At 42.5% G+C, this 20,824-nt stretch overlaps 1 protein-coding gene across 1 annotated transcript in view; it reads right to left on the minus strand.

Annotated features, from left to right (window-relative positions):
* Window positions 1-634: 634 nt before the first annotated feature.
* LOC308316343 (LHFPL tetraspan subfamily member 4 protein-like) overlaps window positions 635-20,824 on the minus strand; it is a gene marked incomplete at both ends in the record, with an annotated part of 77,875 nt that continues 57,685 nt past the window's right edge. The window contains 3 exons of the mRNA XM_080764905.1: window positions 635-694; window positions 1,092-1,108; window positions 3,918-4,154. Coding sequence (XP_080621031.1) covers window positions 635-694; window positions 1,092-1,108; window positions 3,918-4,154 — 314 coding nt within the window. The remainder of the gene's footprint in view (window positions 695-1,091; window positions 1,109-3,917; window positions 4,155-20,824) is intronic.

A 20,824-nucleotide genomic window follows, 5' to 3' on the forward strand; every position in this document is an offset into this window, starting at 1 on the left:
TTTTTGTATCAGAAACTTGTTTGTTGAGAAAGTCAAGTGTTAAATGCAATGTACAACCTTGTATTTTCAAAATTGTTTTTTTCAAAAAGTATTTTTTTTTTACATACGGTATTACAGAATGCCGTTCACTTCTGCATTGAAAGTGGATGTCATCCTGATCGTTGTAGAGATAGAATAGAAGAGTGAGGAGCATAATACAGTGCACAGAGTCGAGTCACACCAAATTCACACCAGCAGCAATAGCGATTTTCCTCAGAGCGTATACCTTTGTGTGTATAGGCCTGATCAATGTCAGACCAGAGTGCACTTCTGGTTGGCTGCTGCAGCGCTGTTTTGTCTTGCCTCACAGCAGCAGCAGCAAACTTGAACTTTTCTCAACTTTACTGCACTGCTTTTCGCTGGCCCTGCCGCAGCAAGGAGAGCGGCAGCTGTACTTCACCATATAGACAATGTATGGAACCGTGCCGCTTTCAGCACTGCCGATGTGAATTCAGTGTAAGACTTCATTTGTACTTTGAATTTGTAAAAATAGCCCACCTACAAGCTCACAATGCATTGCTTGGGACGGGTTGTGAGCTTGTAGATCTGCTGTATGATGAAGAGAAGAGAAGAGAAGTCCAAGGCAGACACGTGTTCAGTGTAGTCGCTGTACTCCAACTCCATATCTCGGTTCTCTTCTGTCCCGGACTTCAATCTGAAGTACGACAAGAGTGAAGATTCAACCAAACCTTTCCTAGCCTCAATAGAGATTACAATTGATTGAAGTCTCTATACTATCAATCTCAGTCTCTGTCGCAGATCTGTGATTTATTTTCCTTATCTGAGATTGCACAGTTACTTCAAGGGGAACATGTGCATTCCTTCGAAGAAGTTTCTAATCAAGAATCACTTTTTGGGTGACAGACTGTACAAACTCATAGGCTAAACCAAACACAGGACAATATAACTACCATTGGGGAAACTTTTTCACTCAACACCATATAACAAGAGAACAAAGGGAGGCAGAATTCAAAAGTCATAAGTTATACAAGCTGCTGTAGATGCATGCACACACGCACGCACGCACGCACATATTCACAAAGTGAACTTACCCGTGATACAGCAAAATCTGCAAAGACAAAAAAGAGCATATGTGTTGGTACAGTATAGGCACAAAAATGCAACATCAGGGAAAGTATAGAAATAAATAGAAATGTTCTTGCAAGATGTAACATTAGGTCATCATCAGTTACCGGTGGCGGTGGATGGGGGAAAAATACTATAGCCTATATATGTTCTGCCCCCACAGTGTAGTGGTCATGTTTAACTATTCTGTCAAACAGCACCACCCTGTGGTACCCCAGGGTTTCTTATTTTCATGTTTGCCTTGTGCTTGCAATTAGATACAACATATATTTCAGCTGTGCTCAGTCAGTCAGTCAAATGTCTTCAGCTCCAGTGTACTGCTGTTTGTGTCTTCTCTTGGGCTAAAAGCAATGCCTGTGAGTAACTTGATTGTTGATTCTATGATGGCAGGTTATTTTATGTTGTTTCATGTTGTTTGCATTTGTACAGATGTATTTTAAGTCAGCTTAAGTGATAAGTGATTTGTACTCTGTAGATTAGCTCTGTTTGTTTGACACATGTATATATGCTTTCTGTATTGTAACAGTAATTTGGAATGTTTGTATTTTGTTGTTACAGTGTGTGTATATATATATATATATATATACACACACACACACACACACACACACACACACAGTAGTTCAGACCTTATTTCAGTTACCTGATCTCTCCATAAGGAGAGGGAAACAACATGCATTGAACTTAAAGATTGTAGTTTTTTGAGTGCATCATTTTTGCACTATCAAAGATAGCGGAAGCTATTTTTGTGAGCTTACAGATACCCCCGCCCCCATGTTACTGGAACCTCTCCAGTTACCATGGAAACCATTATGAAGATAGACCGCCGGAGCGCTGACACATCTTATGTCATTACTATCCGTCCTCCCCCCAAACACACACACACACACACACACACACACACGCACCTCTGTGACGTTTGTGGTGACTTGGGACAGCCACATATGTCAGACCAACCAGCAGCAATGTTTTTTTTTGAGAATTTAGTTGTTTACAATATTTGTCTTTAAAGAACAACTTTAGTTTTTTTTCAACCAAGGTTCATGTTTTAGGTTGTTATTAGAGAAACTAAAAGATGATTTTTTTTCCTTCTTTTCATTTGCTGCTTTCTTTCGTTTTAAGGATTTTAGCTGTTTTTGACTGGGTGGCGGGGGCATTCGAGCATGGGGCTAAATATGTATATTTTATAGGGATTTATTTTTTTATTATTTACTATAGTCCTAATAAACCCCAGTAAATTTCATCTGGCCACAAAACATCACGAGATCTACTGAATGTGTCAAACTGACATTGAGCCTATGACACACTGGCTTCCCCCCAGTAGTCTACCATCACATTCAGTAGATCCTGTGATTTATTTGTGGCCAGATGTAATTTCCTGGGGTTTATTAGGACTATAGTAAATAATAAAATAATAAATCTCCATGATATTTTGTAAAAAAATACAAATTTAGCACCATGCTCGAATGCCCCCGCCCCGCTGTACATAACAGCTAAAATCCCTAAAACGAAAGAAAGCAGCGAATGAAAAAAAAATAACACTCATCTTTTACTTTCTCTAATAACATCCTAAAACATGAACCTTGGTGGAAAAAAACTAAAGTTGTCCTTTAAAATGTAGAGAATCCAAGTAAAGTAATACATATATATTTTGCACTTATTGTGACATAAACAATATACAGTTTTGTACTGTATTTGTACATTTTGGGTATGCGGTCAGGTTTAGGCCTGGCTCAGGGAAGAGGACGCCCCTGCCATGCAAGAATGGTCAGCATACCGTGACTGATCCTTTAAGGTGTACAGTGGGTATTTGAGGGGTAATAGAGTGGGAACATTGACTCTGCTTATGTAATATGTGTGCGCGCAACTTCACTGTACAGAAGGTTCTTTTGTGTTAAATATCTTTAGCCCTTTGTCCCCCGTCCCCCCCTCCGCCCCATCCCCTCCAAATTCCCTTTCAACCTTCTGTTAACTCTCTCTAGTTCTCATCTCTCTCTGTCTCACTCTTTTCATACGGCTGTGTGATTTAAGTGTTGTGATGCAACATATTGCAAACTGAAACAGAGTGCTCCTTGACTACACCCCCCCACACTCCCATCATAAGCAGTGACATGCTGGTATTTTATTTGAGTAGCTTTCCGAACACGGGAAATATAATTCTTAATTCAGATCTAACAAATGAGAGGTAGTTAGGGTAAATTTCTTGGTTGATTTGTCATCTATGAAGGTTAAATAACAAATTGAGCCCCTGTGCCATTCACCTCTAAGCATGCTTAAGAACATACAACAAATCTAGTAAAGTCTAACTTCTGGAAAGGTCTAATTTTCAAGATGATATCCAATGGCTGTATCTCAATTGCTATTCAGCCTACTGTAGAAAGGTGGTTTGGTGTCTAACCCTATAGGTTTTAGGGCTCAAGGAATGTGACAGAATCACTGAAATAACAATCAGTTAAAATTGCCAAGCGAAAAAGCCAAAGCCAAGATTGCATCCGTCATCAACTGCATTAAAAGCTTAATTCACATGGGATCAGGCAAGCGGTAGGCGGCAAACCGGACTTCATTTTAGTGGACGGGAGCAGGACAGTAAACGGAACAGGACGGCACGGCAGCCAGAACCGGCGACAGTAACGGCAGACGGCGGTCCTGTTCCGTTTACCGTCCTGCTCCCGTCTACTAAAATGACTTCCTGTTTGCCGTCTGCCTGATCCCATGTGACTGCAGCATAACTATCATACAGAATCTGGTCAGCTGCACACTGCTCACGCAGTGCCGTATCTCACCCTCCTCACCTTTGTTGTCGACCTGCAGGTCATCCAGATAGAAGTCAGTCTGCCGGTTGCCCAGGACGAAGGCCAGGAAGGACAGGATGAGTGCGTCCAGGATGCCCATAATGGCCAGCATGTAGGCCCAACGCACAGAGCAGTCCCCCAGGGAGTACTTCCCCGTACGCTCCCCGCACATGTCCCGGATCACCTCTGCATCCCAGCCGTCCGGGAAGATCATGCACCCCAGCACCAAGCACACCCCTGTGGATGGATGGAAAGTAAAACACACTCTTGAAATTGACACTTGTGCTTTGTGGGGTATGATTTAGGGCCTTAAAGATTAAAACAAAATTAATATCAAACGTTTAATACATTCCAATAATTAGATAGGGGGCGTGGAATTGAAATAAAGTCATAAAGTCACTTCCAGGTAGAGGAATCGGCAATAGGTCAACCACTAGAGGTGACCACTAGAGTGCCCAGCTGCAGTCACACCGCTTTCGGTAAAAACATCCTCTCAGTTCAGGGCTGTCCAGATTGTACTTCATTTCCATCCTCAATCTAAAAAAAGAGTTACTCGACAACTAAACCTGCTGTGAAAATTGAAATTGTGACAGGTGAAACACTGTGAAATATACACGTGTGCTTTCACTGTGCTTACTACCCCCTAAAGTTGAAAACACAATGAATATAAACCTTTTAATACTTTCCAATAATTAGATAGGCGGGTGGGGGTGGATGTAAATCCATACATAAATCACATGTTTTGGGTTCCACACGTTAAAAACAAGTGACTGGCACCATGCCATCTAGGGACCTTAGGTAGTATCCTCAGGGCATCATTGTAGGCTACTTTAAGCCTCTGCATGCTACCTTTCTTATATGCACCACAAGAAAGCTGTATACATGGGAATGCTTTTAGAAAGTGCACAAGTAACAGGATCTGAACGCATACTGAACCTTAGAAGTAGCATATTTGGGCAGAGACTAGTTTACGACACTGTTTATTCTGTATACAGTATATCCAAAATCCGTAGACGTAGACATTACACTTGAAGATTTTAGACTAGTGTACAGTATGTTATCTGCAGCACCACTGATGGCAGTAGAGCTTAGCTATGTTAATGTATGCATACATTATTCACGCATACGTGAGTCTCGGGGGAGAAACACTACAAACAAAAATGGAAATCTATACTTTGCACCTCTCCATCAAAGCCAGCTCCACTGGGATGCTCATTGTGTAAGGTTATGTATGAATGAAGAGTAGGACCCAAATACAATACAAGTCAAAATATTTATTAAACTAATGTTTCCCCAACCAACTGGACAGGCCAAAACCTAAACAAGAACTATAATACCTTTTGACAGAAGAATCAAAGCACTACTAAAACAAATATTGCTTTGTTTGCTAAACGGAGAGAAATATTAACCAACTAGAAAAAGTGCTCCTCCAGGCCAGCTGGTCAGCTTATTGTGGCCTCCTGTTGGCACTATAATAGGTCAAAGTGAAAAGGGTGGGATTTACCATATTCCTCAGCCTAGTAGGAAAGTGCATTTTCTTGAAACATTTCAAATTGCACGCTGCATTCATGATTTGAGGTTTTTTGCTCAAAACGGGCCAATCCTGCAAACTTTGGAAGCAAATGTGAAATATGCAGGTCAAAGGTTTGTATGTGTGTACAGTTTGGCATCGACCGGGCCAACAGTTCCAGCGATTAGCTATACACAGACGGACACACGTACTGTAGTGTGCAAAACATACTCTGACCCATGTAGATCGGCTATTTTTGGTGTAGGGGGAAGGATGGGGGGACTGTCCAAGTACAGAGCCAATTAACTCAGGTCCGTTTAACAAAGTCTAGACTACGGTCAGATATCAGTGATTGCGATGGATGGTGCCATACTTCAAACAGTAGTTTTTCCCAGAACGCAGTTGTAAATAAGAATTTCGTACTGCCTGGTTAAGTAAAGGTTGAATAAAAAATAACTAAACTGTAGTCAGCCTGTGATGGTGCCATATACTGACTGGCACCAGATGTTTTTGAGGGGGTTGCAGGGTACGTGTCCCCAGCCAGCAATATGCGGACCTTCTCTTTCTCTTGAGTCTTTACTGATCCCCAGCAATATAGCATCTACTTTAACCCATACCCATAGTACAAGCTCACAATGCTGTGAGCTTGTAGATCGATTATAAAAAATGTGTAAATGTTTTCAGATGGGGTTCCGTGGTGCTACAGATTACCTTGGAGGTCCTTGAGTCTGAGAACCACTGGTTTCAACTGTAGTCAGTGTGTGACGGTGCCATGCTGGCTGCTTGCAGTCAGTGTGCCTGAGGGGACTACTGTGTGACATCACTGTGGCTCTTCACTGGATACCAGGCATGTCTTGTCCACAGGCATAAGACATGAACGCCCCATAAAACATTCAGACTTTAAGCTGAGTCACGGATACTATAGATATAGCCAGGGTTTCTGCACAACTACGTAGCACTCTACACCATATCGTCGATTCGTCGATGTCGGGTGGAAACCTCATATGTCCAAAGCTGTGACTTTTCAGGAAATGGAAAGAAAAACCTACAGTATATGTTCCTATGGATCCAATGTCGTTTTTGTTTAGTCACAAGCTCAGTGTTTATAAAACCCACAGACAGACTTATAACCACTTCCACTTTCTTCCTGCATGCGTACAGTACATGCATATGAGTGCGTGCGTGCGTGCGTGCGAGCGAGCATGAAAAGGTGTAGTGAGAGATTCAATGGCATCTATTCATACTTTCTGAATTTGAATGAGACAAGGTGAAAAAGACTATTTAAAAAAAGACCTATCAGACAGTGAGAAGTACAAAGTGAGAGGAGGACATTGTTGAAATTGCTGAATCCATGTTACATCCTGTGTAGTGGTCTAGTGTCTTATAAGAATCTTATCTTATAAGATTTTATAAGAAGATCCTTGTCTGACCGAAACACTGAAGCAGAGAAGAGTGTGCATGGGAGTAGGCAGATATTTTTTACCCAAGGGGAATTACTTCCAGCACCACAGACATTTTTGTGAGGGTGAATATCGATCTTCTCCTTTCCCAAAGCATGCCATTGAATTCAGTTCATTTCAGAACGGTATGGCAATCATAGCAGAGGCTAGGAAACAAATGGACCCATGGCGTTCCATTTGGTTACACAGTTCTATCTGGGTACCCATTGGCAAAACAAAGGAAAAATAGTGCCCTCTTTTCCTGTCACTCTATGTAGTCTCGAGAGACTACATAGAGTTAAAGAAAAACTGAGGTCCCACAGAACTAATGCAAATCAATCCTTCAAGTCGGTCCTTAAAATGTAAAAGGTTGAGAATCACTGCCCCTATAATCGACCCTTCAATAATGGAAGTTGAACCCAAATGGAATAGAAACAGTTCCTGTGGTACGGCGCGCCTGCTATTTTCTCCTTTCTTTCGCCGGCAAGGATGAATGGACAAATGGCTACTAATTTTAGTGACCCCATAGCCTTTCATCTAGCATCACCCTTAGGCCAAACGTTCCATTTGCAAGTTATCCCAGCATCAAATGGCTGGATTGCCATGAAACCTGCAGAGCGTATGCATGCCTCTGGGATGAACTTTAAATATTTTACCATTCCAGTAGTGCCTTCTTCATGGCAAAATGTCATACAAACCAAACCAAAAACTTTGCGACCTAAGATATCTCATAACCTAATCACATTCTGAGATGAACCTTTTGTTCAGTCAATGGCCTTTCCTCGGCATGTACGAGAATGCGGTTACGCCTTACAGTGGTGCCGGCCTTTCCTCTAGCGCCACCATTAGACCAACATCAGGATGTACTTTAAGGAGCTTCAAAGTAGGGTGGGGCGGGGGGCCTTCCAAACTCATTGTCTTAAAAATCACACCTGTGTGAACTGAGTGGTGCAACTCCCCCCCCCCCCCCCCCCTCCCTCTCTATCTCTCTCTCTCTCTCTCATTAGCAGGCAACAGTGCAGCTCTCTCTTTCTCTGTTTCTGGACAACAGCGCCCCTACTGGTACTAATAGTTATACTCGTGCTCATTAACGTCACATACCTAGGCGGACGACACATTGGAGTGGTTGCACCACTCAAAAAAAGAGAAAAGAACAACAACACGGGAGATAAATTTCAAACTATAGCGTGACACACCACTCCTGATGAAGGGACCACCACGACGAATGTAATGAAGGAATGCAAGAGCAATCAAAGCAATGAGTGCTACCATGGGAAATCATCTCCTTATTAGCTTTGCTACGATGATTTAGATTTTATACACAAATGTAAAATGAAGCAATGTGAAACTTTACGGTGCAATACTAATGTCACTTTGACTGTGAATCTGAAAACAACAAAACAAACTAGGGCTGTAACACGTACTGCCAGACATCAAATGAAAGGCATTGACAGTATACGTTGTATATCCACTAACAATATTTACAGGCTTTCACAAACAGAGTTTGGTGACACTTAATAGGCACTGTAGTATGACGACACCTCACTGAATGAAGGGTTTCACGTTTCTCAAAGCCCTACTGTGGTGATATTTCATCTTGTAGCGTGGAATAAGGGAGGGTTGCACTGGGTTCAAATAAGTGAGCTAGAAATAACTCCCACATCCTCCCACAACCTGAGAAAAACCCTTTGAAGTTACTACCCACAGCCCACCATGCATGCGCGCGCACGCACGCACACGCACGCACGGACACACACACGTGCACCCTTCCTTCCACACAAACACTCTCCATCCTTAAGCTTCATTTATCTCTGTCATACAACAAAGTATAAATCAGACTTTACAAAAGTGACATTCTAGAGTCATAGAAGAAAAAGACAGCAGGTGGAGAGAACAGAGAGAGAGAGGGAGAGAGATAACAGTGTGAGAGTAACAGTATGATTGGACAAGATGCACTCGTTTTCACAGATGGAGGCGCGACTTGAGAGTGAGAGTCGCCATGAGAGTCGCCGTGTCGATCGTTGCGAAGTCAACTTCAGCTGACTCAGTGCCGTCCGAGTTATGTCCCAATAGTTACAGAATCGTAAATAAAAACCGGTGACCGTGGGCAAATACATTTTATTTTGGGGATTCACATGAAACTGTTTTTTTTCTTTATTTACCCAGGGTAGTAGCTGAGCACAAGTGCTCATTTTCAGCAACGCCCTGCACATAGAGACACACACACACACACACACACACACACACACACACACACACACACACACATTAAAACCTGGGAGCTGACCAGTACAACCTCAATCTTATGCTAAGCAGCTCCACTGGAGCAGTTGGGGGTTCAGTGCCTTGCTCAAGGGCAGTGTTGGGTGAGTGATGACCAATCACTTCCCGACCCAGATTTTTTCCTGCCCGTCCGGGGAAACGAACCGGCAACCTTTAGGCAACAAGGGCACTCCTCCAACCCTTAGGCCACTGCTGGCTTCAATTGGAATATACTAGAAATGGAAATGCATGCCCCACCCAGATATTATGCACTGCAAAAAGTCGGACTGGGCTGAAGTAATATTTATTTAATAAATCTCTGTTTATTATACTTATAAAAAGGACTGTGTGCAGTTTACAATTATATTGAGCTGAATTAAACTATATAATGCACTGGATTTTACTCAATGTTCTTTGCATAAAATCAGGTAGGAATCACTGAGTAGAATTTAATTGTATTTTAGAGTCATTTCAATTATGCAGGAATTATGTAAGTTTTATTCATATGGGATAAGCTGTTTTCATACAATTTTAATTATTTATGAATAGCATTCACAATTTTGTTTGGATATAATCAGCTCTCAATAACTGAGTAGAATTTCATTATGTGTCACTAAAATGATAGATGGACAAAAAATGGGTAGATTTGACTCATTTTACTGTTATAGATGTTAATCACTGCCCTATCAGTTGAACAGCAGCATATCAGTTCTTTCTGATCTCTGGATAAAACTACATTAGGACCATTTTTCCAAAGCAAGGTTGCTGTAGCAGCTGAACATTGTTTTGTGTTACTGCAAGTTTAGTTCAGCCCTGAAACATGTCGTCTGTCGTGTGATCCATGGAGCCAACTTTGTTCTTAAAGCTGTTGCCTTTTCTAGCCTGTGTCCCTTTTATGCCCATATATGAAGTTCTTTGTCAGGCATGCCCAAATATGGAGTTTATGCAGACGTCAGAATGATGTCAGAACAGGCCAGCTCAATATATGGACACTGGGCAGAGGCCCTGTCCAGATCCCGGGCAGAGGCCTTTTGGGGCGGTGCTGGATAACTAACTGTGGGTCCGACCGACTCGACACCGGGCACTGCACGGTGTGGAACACGTGCGTCGAATTTGAAGTCGGTGGGGCGAACGGTTCTGGAGTTACATGGATTACAACAGTACACACACAGACAGACAGAGACTTGGTGCATTTATACAGTATACCGTATATATCGATTTCAAAATTCCTCCCACCCACATTTATAGCACAGCGTGGCTATTTATAGACCTGTTGCATAATGATTTTGTCCATATCGGTGCGATATACCCCCCCCCCCCATTCTAGACAGTCACACTGCGAGAAAATGATTATGTAAGAGGCCTATAAATATATTATGCATACATTGAAGGTGGTTGCACACTGGACGCGTTTTTCGGAAAACCGACTGTTTCTCCATCGGTTTTCCGAAATACGCTGTGTGATGCTTTGAAGGGAGTCCATCTGCGTGCACAGCACATGCATGTTTGCGGTCAGTGGTGGGCAGTAACTATTGTACATTTAATTGACTACTGTACTAAAGTACTATACTTAAGTATCTGTACTTGAGTATTTATTATATTTTTGGATACTTGTGACTTCCATTCCACTACATTTCATTGACCAATTTTATACTTTTTACTTTAAAAAGCCCTATGGGAGGGAGTGGGAAAATATGCTGGCTTTATGCAAAAGTATGTACATTTTTTATTGGTAATCAATTAAAAACGCAAAAGAAACCATATGGTACTGTATTAAACAGCCTGCAGAACATGGGTATAATTGTTACTGTGCACTTGTGCAGATATCCTATACACTAATACTGTATGTTGGTTTGTTTACTGTTGAGTGAAAAAACAATGTTGCACATTAAATAATGTTCTGGGGACCTCCCAAAATAATTTGGGGACCCACATTGCCAGCCACTGTCCAAATCGCTAAAATAAATAAATATTGAATCTCGATTAACATAACGGTGAGTTAATTGCAATTAAATGCATTTAACCCAGACATCCCGAAAATATAATATTTTTTACAGATTTTTTTTAAATGTTAATTGATTATGCATTTATATAAAAAATATCACTAATAGTTTGGAATTTGTAGGCTACTTTTGAATTCAATTTCTTTTTTTTAAAGCAAATGGGCCTACTATAGGGCTTTAACTCGAAAGTTTGACAGAGCAACTTTGACGTAACATTTGACTCATTGACAAGTAGGCTTACTGGGGTTGAGTACTTGTGGTCACACTTAAGAGTATGCATGCCTGTCTGTTTTGTGTGCCCAAAATAGCAGATCTACAAGCCCATCACATTTTTCGGCAAGCGACACGGTGTGCAACCAATTAACATCACACAGTGTGCCCAGGCTCCACCGCACTCGTTTTACACCCACGATGACATTAATTATGTGCGCATAAGGATCTTCAGAGCTCGAACGCACACACACACACACACACACACACACACACACACACACACACACACACACACACACACAAAGTATTCACACATTGGCTGTACAAACAGCATTCATTAGCTCCTTTGTACAAACTATACAGTGCAGTGTTTTCTGTGTCATTATCTGATACCTTTCAGTGGCTCTGCTAAATCTTCCACTTCTATTATCCTAGTACTCTAACCATAGCAAACTACACTGCAAAAAGGTATTATTAGCGTTGAAAAGGAATTAATTCAACATACAGTATAGCTTCTGTTTCCTACAGTACAAAATAATAGAGAAACATAGCCTACGAGGGAATCCCTCTGTTTTTAAGCGTAAATTGACATTTATTTAGTGTGAATATTGAATGAAAATGTATGAAAACCGAAAACCCTTCAGTTTGTGAAGCCTCTCATATAGCTAATAGCTATAAGCACTGCCTGCTGAGGTGCAGTGTGGAGCAGCGCAGTGGGGAAGGTGTGAATGTTATTGCATTAAGAAATCACGATGTCGGCCAATCTATAACGCAATAAACTGTGGGAGGTCTGCCCAAAGTGCCCATGTCCCTGCCACAAGCTGTCCTGTTCAGACCTTGGACGCGTGTCCTACATCTATCTAATGTGTGTGTGTGTGTGTCGTGTGTGCGTGTGTGCGGCTGCACGTGCACGTGGGTGTTTGCTGACAGGGCGTTTAGCAGAATGTTGCTGCCACCAAGGTCCACTTGGACACGAGTTTTTATCTCTCTTCTTCATTCTATTCTTCTCTCATCAGCTTTCTGTCTCTCTTTTCAATGTATTGTTTCCCCTGTATTGTATTTCCGTTAATTATTCAGCGTTATATTATTCAGCTAATGGGGTATTTGCTGGGATTCATGACTCTGTCCCATAATAACTTGGCGTTGAGTCGACTGAAGGTGACTTCTCAAGGTTCTGCATGGCAACTCGCTTCAGGCGGGGTGCCTCCGATGGTGAATCCGAGTGCACCTTTTTCAATCTGACTGGTTTTCCAATCATACTGTGACATGCACAGACTGTTACACACAACACACAGCTAAATGTATGCAGACTCGGAGTGTACAAATGTACACTTGTACACTCTCCTTGTGTTATCCTTGTCTTTGAGTGCCATATCATCTAAGAGAGAATCATTTGATTCTATCAACCACTACATATGTGGCTTATTTACGAGATTCTCAACCCCCTATAGCCTCTAAAACAATATGAAGATTACTTCATGGTCATGTGCACATTCTGCACAAGCCAAAAAGCTCTTTCTTTGCATATCCCTCCTAGTTACACATACTGCTTTAACCATAAGAATTCTAGCGTCCCGATTCTGGGGACGAACATTCGGCGGAAATAGACGATCTATAAGCTCACAACATTGGCTTGTATAGATTGAAACGGGTGGATCAGAAACGGGTGGAGGGGTCTAATATAGAGCCCTGGGGGACTCCTACAGTACATAATATAGGGTTAAGTGGAAGACACAAATCATAGCGTACGTTGGTCTTCCATGTTTCTCTCATGAATGCGTCTTATCAACACGATATAGCTCTGGGCTTTCCCTCATCTCTCTCTCTCTCTCTCCCCCTCTCTCTCTCCCTCTCTCTAAAAGTGACAATGCAGAGACGGGTCAAAGGAATCCATTATTCAGCCGTCAAGGCTATTTTTGGCAACACCCCGGCGACTTTGAAATTATTTATTAAGCGCCTGATAATTAAAACATGGTACGTTTGCTCGGGAAAAGCCCAACACAAATCTCAGAGCTTATAGAATGGAGAGAGAGGCAGGGATATCCCCCGGGGAGACTCTCTTTCTCCCTCTCTTTCGCTCTCCCTCTCTTTCGCTCTCTCTTTCTCTCATTCTATATTTAACTCAACCACTGCAGCACCTATTGAGCTCCCGCAGGCTACTGGAAACACATCCACGTGGACACGTTTATCTACACGCACACACACTGGTACAGCCGTTCATGCTACCAACACACGTGCATGTGCACACACACATGCACGTGCATGCACACACACAGATTCAATGTGCATGCACGGGGTCTTTACATATTTACAAGCGCAGCGAAAAAGGCGTCCGCTAGACCGCTACAGAGGAGAATGAAAAACGCTGCCATCCATTATGCAGCCATCACACACGCACATGCATACAGTTACACACACACACACACACACACACACACACACACACACACACACTCACAAACACATATACACAAAAAACATGCATGAACACATGAAAACATCTCATTCATTTACATGTAGCCTCTATGACCATCTCTCTCTCTGTCTCTGTCTCTCCCCCCCCCTCTCTTTCTCTCACTCTCTGTCTTCTAGGCTTGCTGTTACTGCATTAAGCAACATTTTTCACACTGCTTGTAAGAACAAAGAAAATCTATAGTGCAGGACACGTTAACACAATATACAACTGCCTACAGTGTGTGTGTGCCTGCGTGTGTGCGTGCATGTGCAGAGATGATGGAGTTTCCCGAATGCTCACCTAATGTAGAGGACATCAGGACAACACCCACCCACGTGCATAGAATCACACACGCACATGCACAGAATGCAAATACGTATAGAGGCATTCACATGAATGCGCACAAATATGTATAAGGCATTCACATGAATACAAATGCAGTGCAGCAGCCAAAGCCAAACACATACACGTTTCATACAATGAGAGTAAATAGAATAATTTACTTTTGACAATCCTCGATTAGTCGATTCAGTCGATTAAAAAGAAATCGGTAGAATTGCTTGGAAGATAATCGATAATTGCAGCCCTATTGAGCGTCGCAGATAATAGTTTTTCTTCTTTCTAATTATTTGTTGTAATGTGTTTATTGTCATGAGTAGTCACCTGCCGAGTTGACTTTGTCCGAGGCTTTTTAAGGTCTTTAAATAAATACTTTTTGAAAAGTCTATGGGGACAATGAATGGGGAATTATTTCCTGGTGGCCTCGTCGTTTTGAAAGGGGACAGGACTCTGACGCTCTATACTCTCATGCACTGTATGTACAGATACTGTATAATCCATGCATGCACTGCATTATTCACAGGGAAGCATTGGCTTCTGGCATGAGCCCAGAACGGAACAATGTTTTGACTGAAGTGATTAATTCCATTAGGTCACGCCAGTCTTGACAAAGAGTCAAAGCAAGACTGTACTGTTCCAGAAGTTATGCAAGGATAAGGGTTTTGACAACCAGCTCTGCTGCTACATACAGTATAGACAGTGGCGTGCACAGATACACACTAGGGGCTCCATTTTCTCCACTTTCTAAATACACTGTTTTGGGATTTAGCAGTGGGGAAGGGGTGTTCCCCCACTAAAGTTGGTATTTTGGTTACCTGTCTGAATCCCTAAAACACCTCTGTTACCCGTTATATTATGCATAGGTGTGGTTTGGGCGTTACAATAATTAAACCAATCACCAGTGGAGCCATGGATGAATTCGGACATACTGACTGCAATGAAAGCCAGAGACAAAAAATGCTCTGAACTTCTTAAATGCAAGTCCAAGCTAGCCAAGCGCAATCGCTTCGACAGTGATCTCCAAACCAAACTGGGCATCAAACCCAATGTAACAAGCTAAGAAACAGTGTAACTGCCATGACCAAATCAGCCAAAAGTAACTTGACAATGATAAAGCCGAGGAAAACAAAAACAATCCTCGGGAGCTCTGGAAGCTACTAAACAACCAACTAGGCTGTGGTCAGAAACTAAAAACCAGATTTACAAACATAAACATCAAATCGAATGACACCCTCATCACTGACAAGCTTGATGTAGCCAACCACTTAAACGTCTTCTTTACAAACATTGCAACAATGCTGGTTAATAAATGCCCTCCCACTCTGGGCGTTTTGGTGTAGAGCACATCAAAGCCTTCTAAAAAAAAAGAAAATCTAGGTGTTTGTAAAGATGATTTTAAAATGGCAATGGTAACAACTGAGGAGGTACTTAAAAAACTGAGTGCCCTCCAACCCCACAAGGCCACTAGCCATGACAATATTCCCTCCAAATTTCTCAGAGACTCAGCCATTTCCATAGCTCCAGTCATCACCCACATAGTAAACCTCTCCATCAAACAGGGACAGGTCCCCCAAGATTTTAAACTGGCCAAAGTAACCCCCCTGTACAAAAAAGGGAGTAAATTAGAACCCGGCAACTACCGCCCTAATTCTATTCTAAGCTCCATCTCGAAAGTGATGGAAAAAATAGTCTATGAACAGGTTGAAAAGTATCTTGCCACTAACAAATTAATGTACGAGTTCCAATCTGGTTTCAGAACATCCCACTCCACTGACACATGCCTCCTCTATTTGAGCGACCACATCAAACACGAGGTGGATGCTGGCAAATACTGCGGCATGGTCATGCTCGACCTCCAAAAGGCTTGACACTGTGAACCACTCCATACTGGTTAACAAGCTAAAAGCTATTGTTTTTGTGTTTTGGTGGAGGTGAACGGAACACTGCCCCCCCCCCCTCCCAGTGAGCTGGGGCGTTCCACAAGGAAGCATACTAGGGCCTTTACTGTTCCATATGTAAACGACATGACATCAGCTTGTGACTGCAACTTGTTCCTGTTCGCAGATGACTCAGCACTGCTGGTCTCGGACAGGAACAAACTGCAGGTTGAAAAGACCCTCAGCTCTGAACTCGGTAGAATCTGCACCTGGCTCGCTGATAACAAACTATCCTTACACCTGGTAAAAACTGAATCCATTCTCTTGGGATCAAATAGGAATCTCAGCAAGGCATATGGCTTCTTGGTTAGAGTGGGTGACAATATTATCACACGAAAAGATGAAATTACCTACCTAGGTTCCATCCTGGAGGCCAATCTTTCCAATCTTACCAACGTAATCAAAAAAGTCAATCAAAGAACAAGATTCCTTTACTGGATCTCCTCACTGGTCAACAAAAACACCTTGAAGACCTTAACAGGAGCCCTCGTACAAGGTTTCTTTGACTATGCATGCACCTCTTGGTACCTTAGCACCTCAAAGGCCCTTAAAACAAGTCTCCAGACCTCCCAAAACAAACTGGTCAGGCTCCTACTTGGCCTCACCCCCCGAACCCACCTCACCCCTGCCCACTTTGACAGGCTGGGATGGCTTAGGGTCGACGACAAAGTATAGCATCTTGCAATGGGTCTGGTCCACAAGATTCGATACACCACCAAGATATCCATGTACAGTACCTGTCTAAATACTTCCTTAAAACCCTTTTACTGCCACCATTTATTGAGAAATTAGGACCTAATTCACGCCAGCATTTTTTTTATTTGACCTCTTATTTTGAAAAGCCACATTTTGCCTCAACCGGAAGTGGGCTTATCCCTGCCAGCTTTACGTTGCCAAGACAACCTTTGTTTACAACTTTACATGATCGCATCATGCCGGTACACTATAGCCCTCCACAACGTCGGCTCGTGCCGTCAAAGAAACGCTTTTTTGACCAAAAATGCCATCTGGGACAAGGAATAGGAGATACAGGCGATTGAAAGAAACGGATAGAATGGATTCTTATGGAGACGACGATCTAAGATGAACGATCCAGTGCTGTGCTAACAACACAGCTAGCTAACCGGCTAACGTAAGTAGCATTATGGCTCGATCGATCAAATGTACTATAAAAGCGCAATTGCCGAAGGTCTTCGGCAATCGCGGCAAGGGGGTTAGTGTAAACGAAGTCCACACCCACAACACCAGAGGGAGTGCAACAAACCATGTACAACCCAGATTCGGCACAAACAAGAGACTAAATTCTTTTCGCTCATATGCAACCAAAATGTGGAACGCCCTACCAACAGTCATTAAGACATGTGAATCCCTTGACTCCTTCAAAACCGCTCTCAAAGGGCACCTACGGACGGCTGCAATTCGAAACTGGCCCCCGTAAAATCTGAATCCCCCCCCCCCGTTTTTCCCCTCACTGTATATGTTTCTTTTCCCTTTTTGCTTCCTTTATGATGAATTCTTGTTCTGTTCTTTAACTATATAGAAGTGTCTATTTGTACGTCTCTAAATGTTTTGATGAATTGAACATGGTGGACCCTGTTGTAAACAAGTGTAATGCTTAATTGGGTCGTCCACTCACAGTTAACAGTCTTTGTATTGAGTTTGTGCTTGAAATGTACTGTAATTCTGCAAACTGTTAATAAATATTTCAATCAATCAATCAGTCCACGTGCCATTGCCCTTAAGAGATCCCATATCTGTTGCCCGTTATGCCCAGTTCTATATTGCTTCAAGCCTTACGGTCTATAGCCCATGGAAGAGCGATGTGTTGCTGCCTTGAAGTCTTGATGCACCCTGCTCCCATTTAGCTGACAACAACATGAAGCGGAACACAAAGAACACAGAAAACAGAACACAGAGAACTGTTGACAAACTGGACATGCAGGCCTCTCATGGATAACAACACGGCCCACATGTGAGAGTCTCATTGACGTATGCTATTTTTGGCATGCAACACCGTCATGCAACAAACGGTATGAATAGGCTTACGTGTCTCATTGTTGACACTCAAAATGGTGCATTTGCATAGCGCCTTTTTGTTCCAAAGTGAACTAGTGAACCACTAGTCTATTTTAGTCTAGTCTAGTCTTGTATACACTATTCTGGTCGAATCCGCATCGTCAAATCACAATTGAAATGTATTGTTACCATCCTTTGCAGTTTCAAGAAAGGAGTAAAGAATAGGGGAAAGTAGAAACGGGTCAGATATGGCAGGTCCAAACAGCAGCAGGTGTAATATAGATTATGTACTGGATAAGGTGCATTGTTTAAAAGAAAATAATTGTCTACTGCAGTGCACCCGGTATGCTAATTAAGCGCAAATACAAACAATTGTTTGGGGTAGGGTAGCCGGGCGGCGAAGCCAATCTTTTGTCCCTGTGTGAGTAGCGTAACAGGTGTGTCTGTAGGAATATTACCTGTGTGCAAATAAATGAGAGGAGGCCCAGGCATTGTCCTTAGTAGTTATTAGAATTTATTAAGGCCAAAGGCTTACCAAATGTGACTGCATGGTAGAATCAATCCCAACAACTGTATACCATGTGTCTGTGGGGCACGGTGTTCTCTGAAACTGTGTGTGTGTGTGTGTGTGTGTGTGTGTGTGTATCAATAGCACCTTCTTGTTTCCAATTCAAAGGTTTCCCTATACAATACAATGATGTTCCATACAGGGTCTTCCTAAAGAATGTGCCAATAGACCAACTAATATCAGCCTCTCTCTGTGTGTAGGCTACCAAGTTAACTTTGTGCATACATATTATGTGTCATGTAATATGTATTACAGGGGCATGTAAGATACTACACTACACGTGTACACCGTTGTCTAAAATGGCTTGGACTCGTACTCCGAATGCCCCCAGAGCGGATCCCCGAAGTGGCCCTCAGGGAAAATGAAACGAGGCCGACCTAAGATCACCTGGCGCAGAACGGTAGAGGCTGAACTGCTGGAGATGGGTCTCTCATGGGGCACGGCGCAACTGGTTGCCAAAGAAGAGCATAAAGTAAGTATAAGTACTCCTATATGTTAGTGGGGGATTTTGGACAGCAAGAGTAGGATGGAGGGTGGAGGCACCATTTACCATTTTTGCGTGCCATACACAAATCGTACACAACAATCACTTAGGGGTAGTAGGGGAATAGGCAACATCACCCTGCACTATGAAGGTAGAGTGTTTAACCACGTAAGGCCTATAGAGCGTCGCAGTCCCTCCCCCTTTCAGAACAACGAGTGGCCCAGGAAATGAATCTCAATGCATTTTGTCCGCGGCTTAACCGTCTTTAAATAAATACTTTAAGAAAAGCCTATGGGCAAAATGCATTGAGATTCATTTCCTGGGCCACTCGTTGTTCTGAAAGGGGGAGGGACTGCGACGCTCTATAATGCACACAGTGAGTGAGCTCTACCACGCAGCTGCATAAAATGAAACAAATGTCAAAGGAAGAACAAATTAGATTAACAAACCATAATGTACAAGCCGCGAGACATGGCCAAAGCATTTTCGGGGGTCCCCAGCTAAAAACCCCTGGCTTAAAGGGACACTTCACCCCTTTTGCAACCGGATCTTATTTTAATTGTGTTTGGGAGACAAGAAACACTTTTTATTTCTGGGGTTTTTATGTGTGTAGATATTTTAGTATTTCAAAGGCCCAATCCCAATCCACTCCCTTGCTGACTCAATGAGCCCTCAATGACTTAGCTGCGTGTTCATGTGAAGTCTGCGAGGGCTTGAGGGATGTCCCACCCCTTTATGTGCCCTTTGCAAAAGTCAGCATCGATGCTGACTTTGGCAAAGAAATTACCCATAGTTCATAGCGTTACCAGGGGAATGAGGGGGATCCTCCGAACGTCAATCATTTAAGTATGCAAATTAGTTCTGTATCACGGTTAGAAAACACAATAGTGCTTTCTCACTGTTCTCAAAGGGAGACGGAATGGAAGGATAGGCTATATATTTAATAATAATAATAATAAGGGAAACATGATGAGAAATGACTAATGAGCAACGTAAAATAATATGGAAATGAAATGTATAATGAATATTATGAATTATATATTAATAACTCATATTATTCAAAGTGCTGTCCCATTCCTTTCACAACAATTTGGAGCCCTTGCAGCCTCTCACCCTCAAGCACTTACAGGTGACGTCACTAAAGTCAATGAGGGTTCAGGGCTCAGGGCTTGAGGGAGGCAAATGGGATTGGACCAAAGTGTCCATGATGTCATGGCCACTGGGCTCACTTCCTTCCTGGACTTCAATTCCCAAAATGCTTTGGTGCACTGCTCCTGGTACAAAGCAGGGGGGGGGGGGGGGGGTCCTTAGTATATATATTTTTTGAGAACTACTGGTTTAGAAGGCATTTGTAGAATCGGCCTGAGATCTTAATGGATTAAGAGTGATGTATAACTTAGTTGTGTGCCAGTGTCAAGCAATTGACAGATGCAAGGTCCACTGTTTGTTTACCCAATGTATCAAATTCACAGATGGGTGACTTCTTAATCTGATGGCCCAAACCCTATAAGCCTTAACCCTTGGTATGAAGGTGCACATTATAACTATCCCTAACCTCACCCTAACCTCACATTCTTCAGACTATATTGGGATGTCAGAATAATGGACTGTTCCATTGCCCCCCACAGAAGTGGACCTAAAATGCTTTACAGAATGTACTCTAAATGGCAAGGGAACCGTA

This window comes from Protomyctophum bolini, assembly GCF_963924005.1.
Source record: "Protomyctophum bolini genome assembly, chromosome: 5".
Taxonomy (NCBI): domain Eukaryota; kingdom Metazoa; phylum Chordata; class Actinopteri; order Myctophiformes; family Myctophidae; genus Protomyctophum; species Protomyctophum bolini.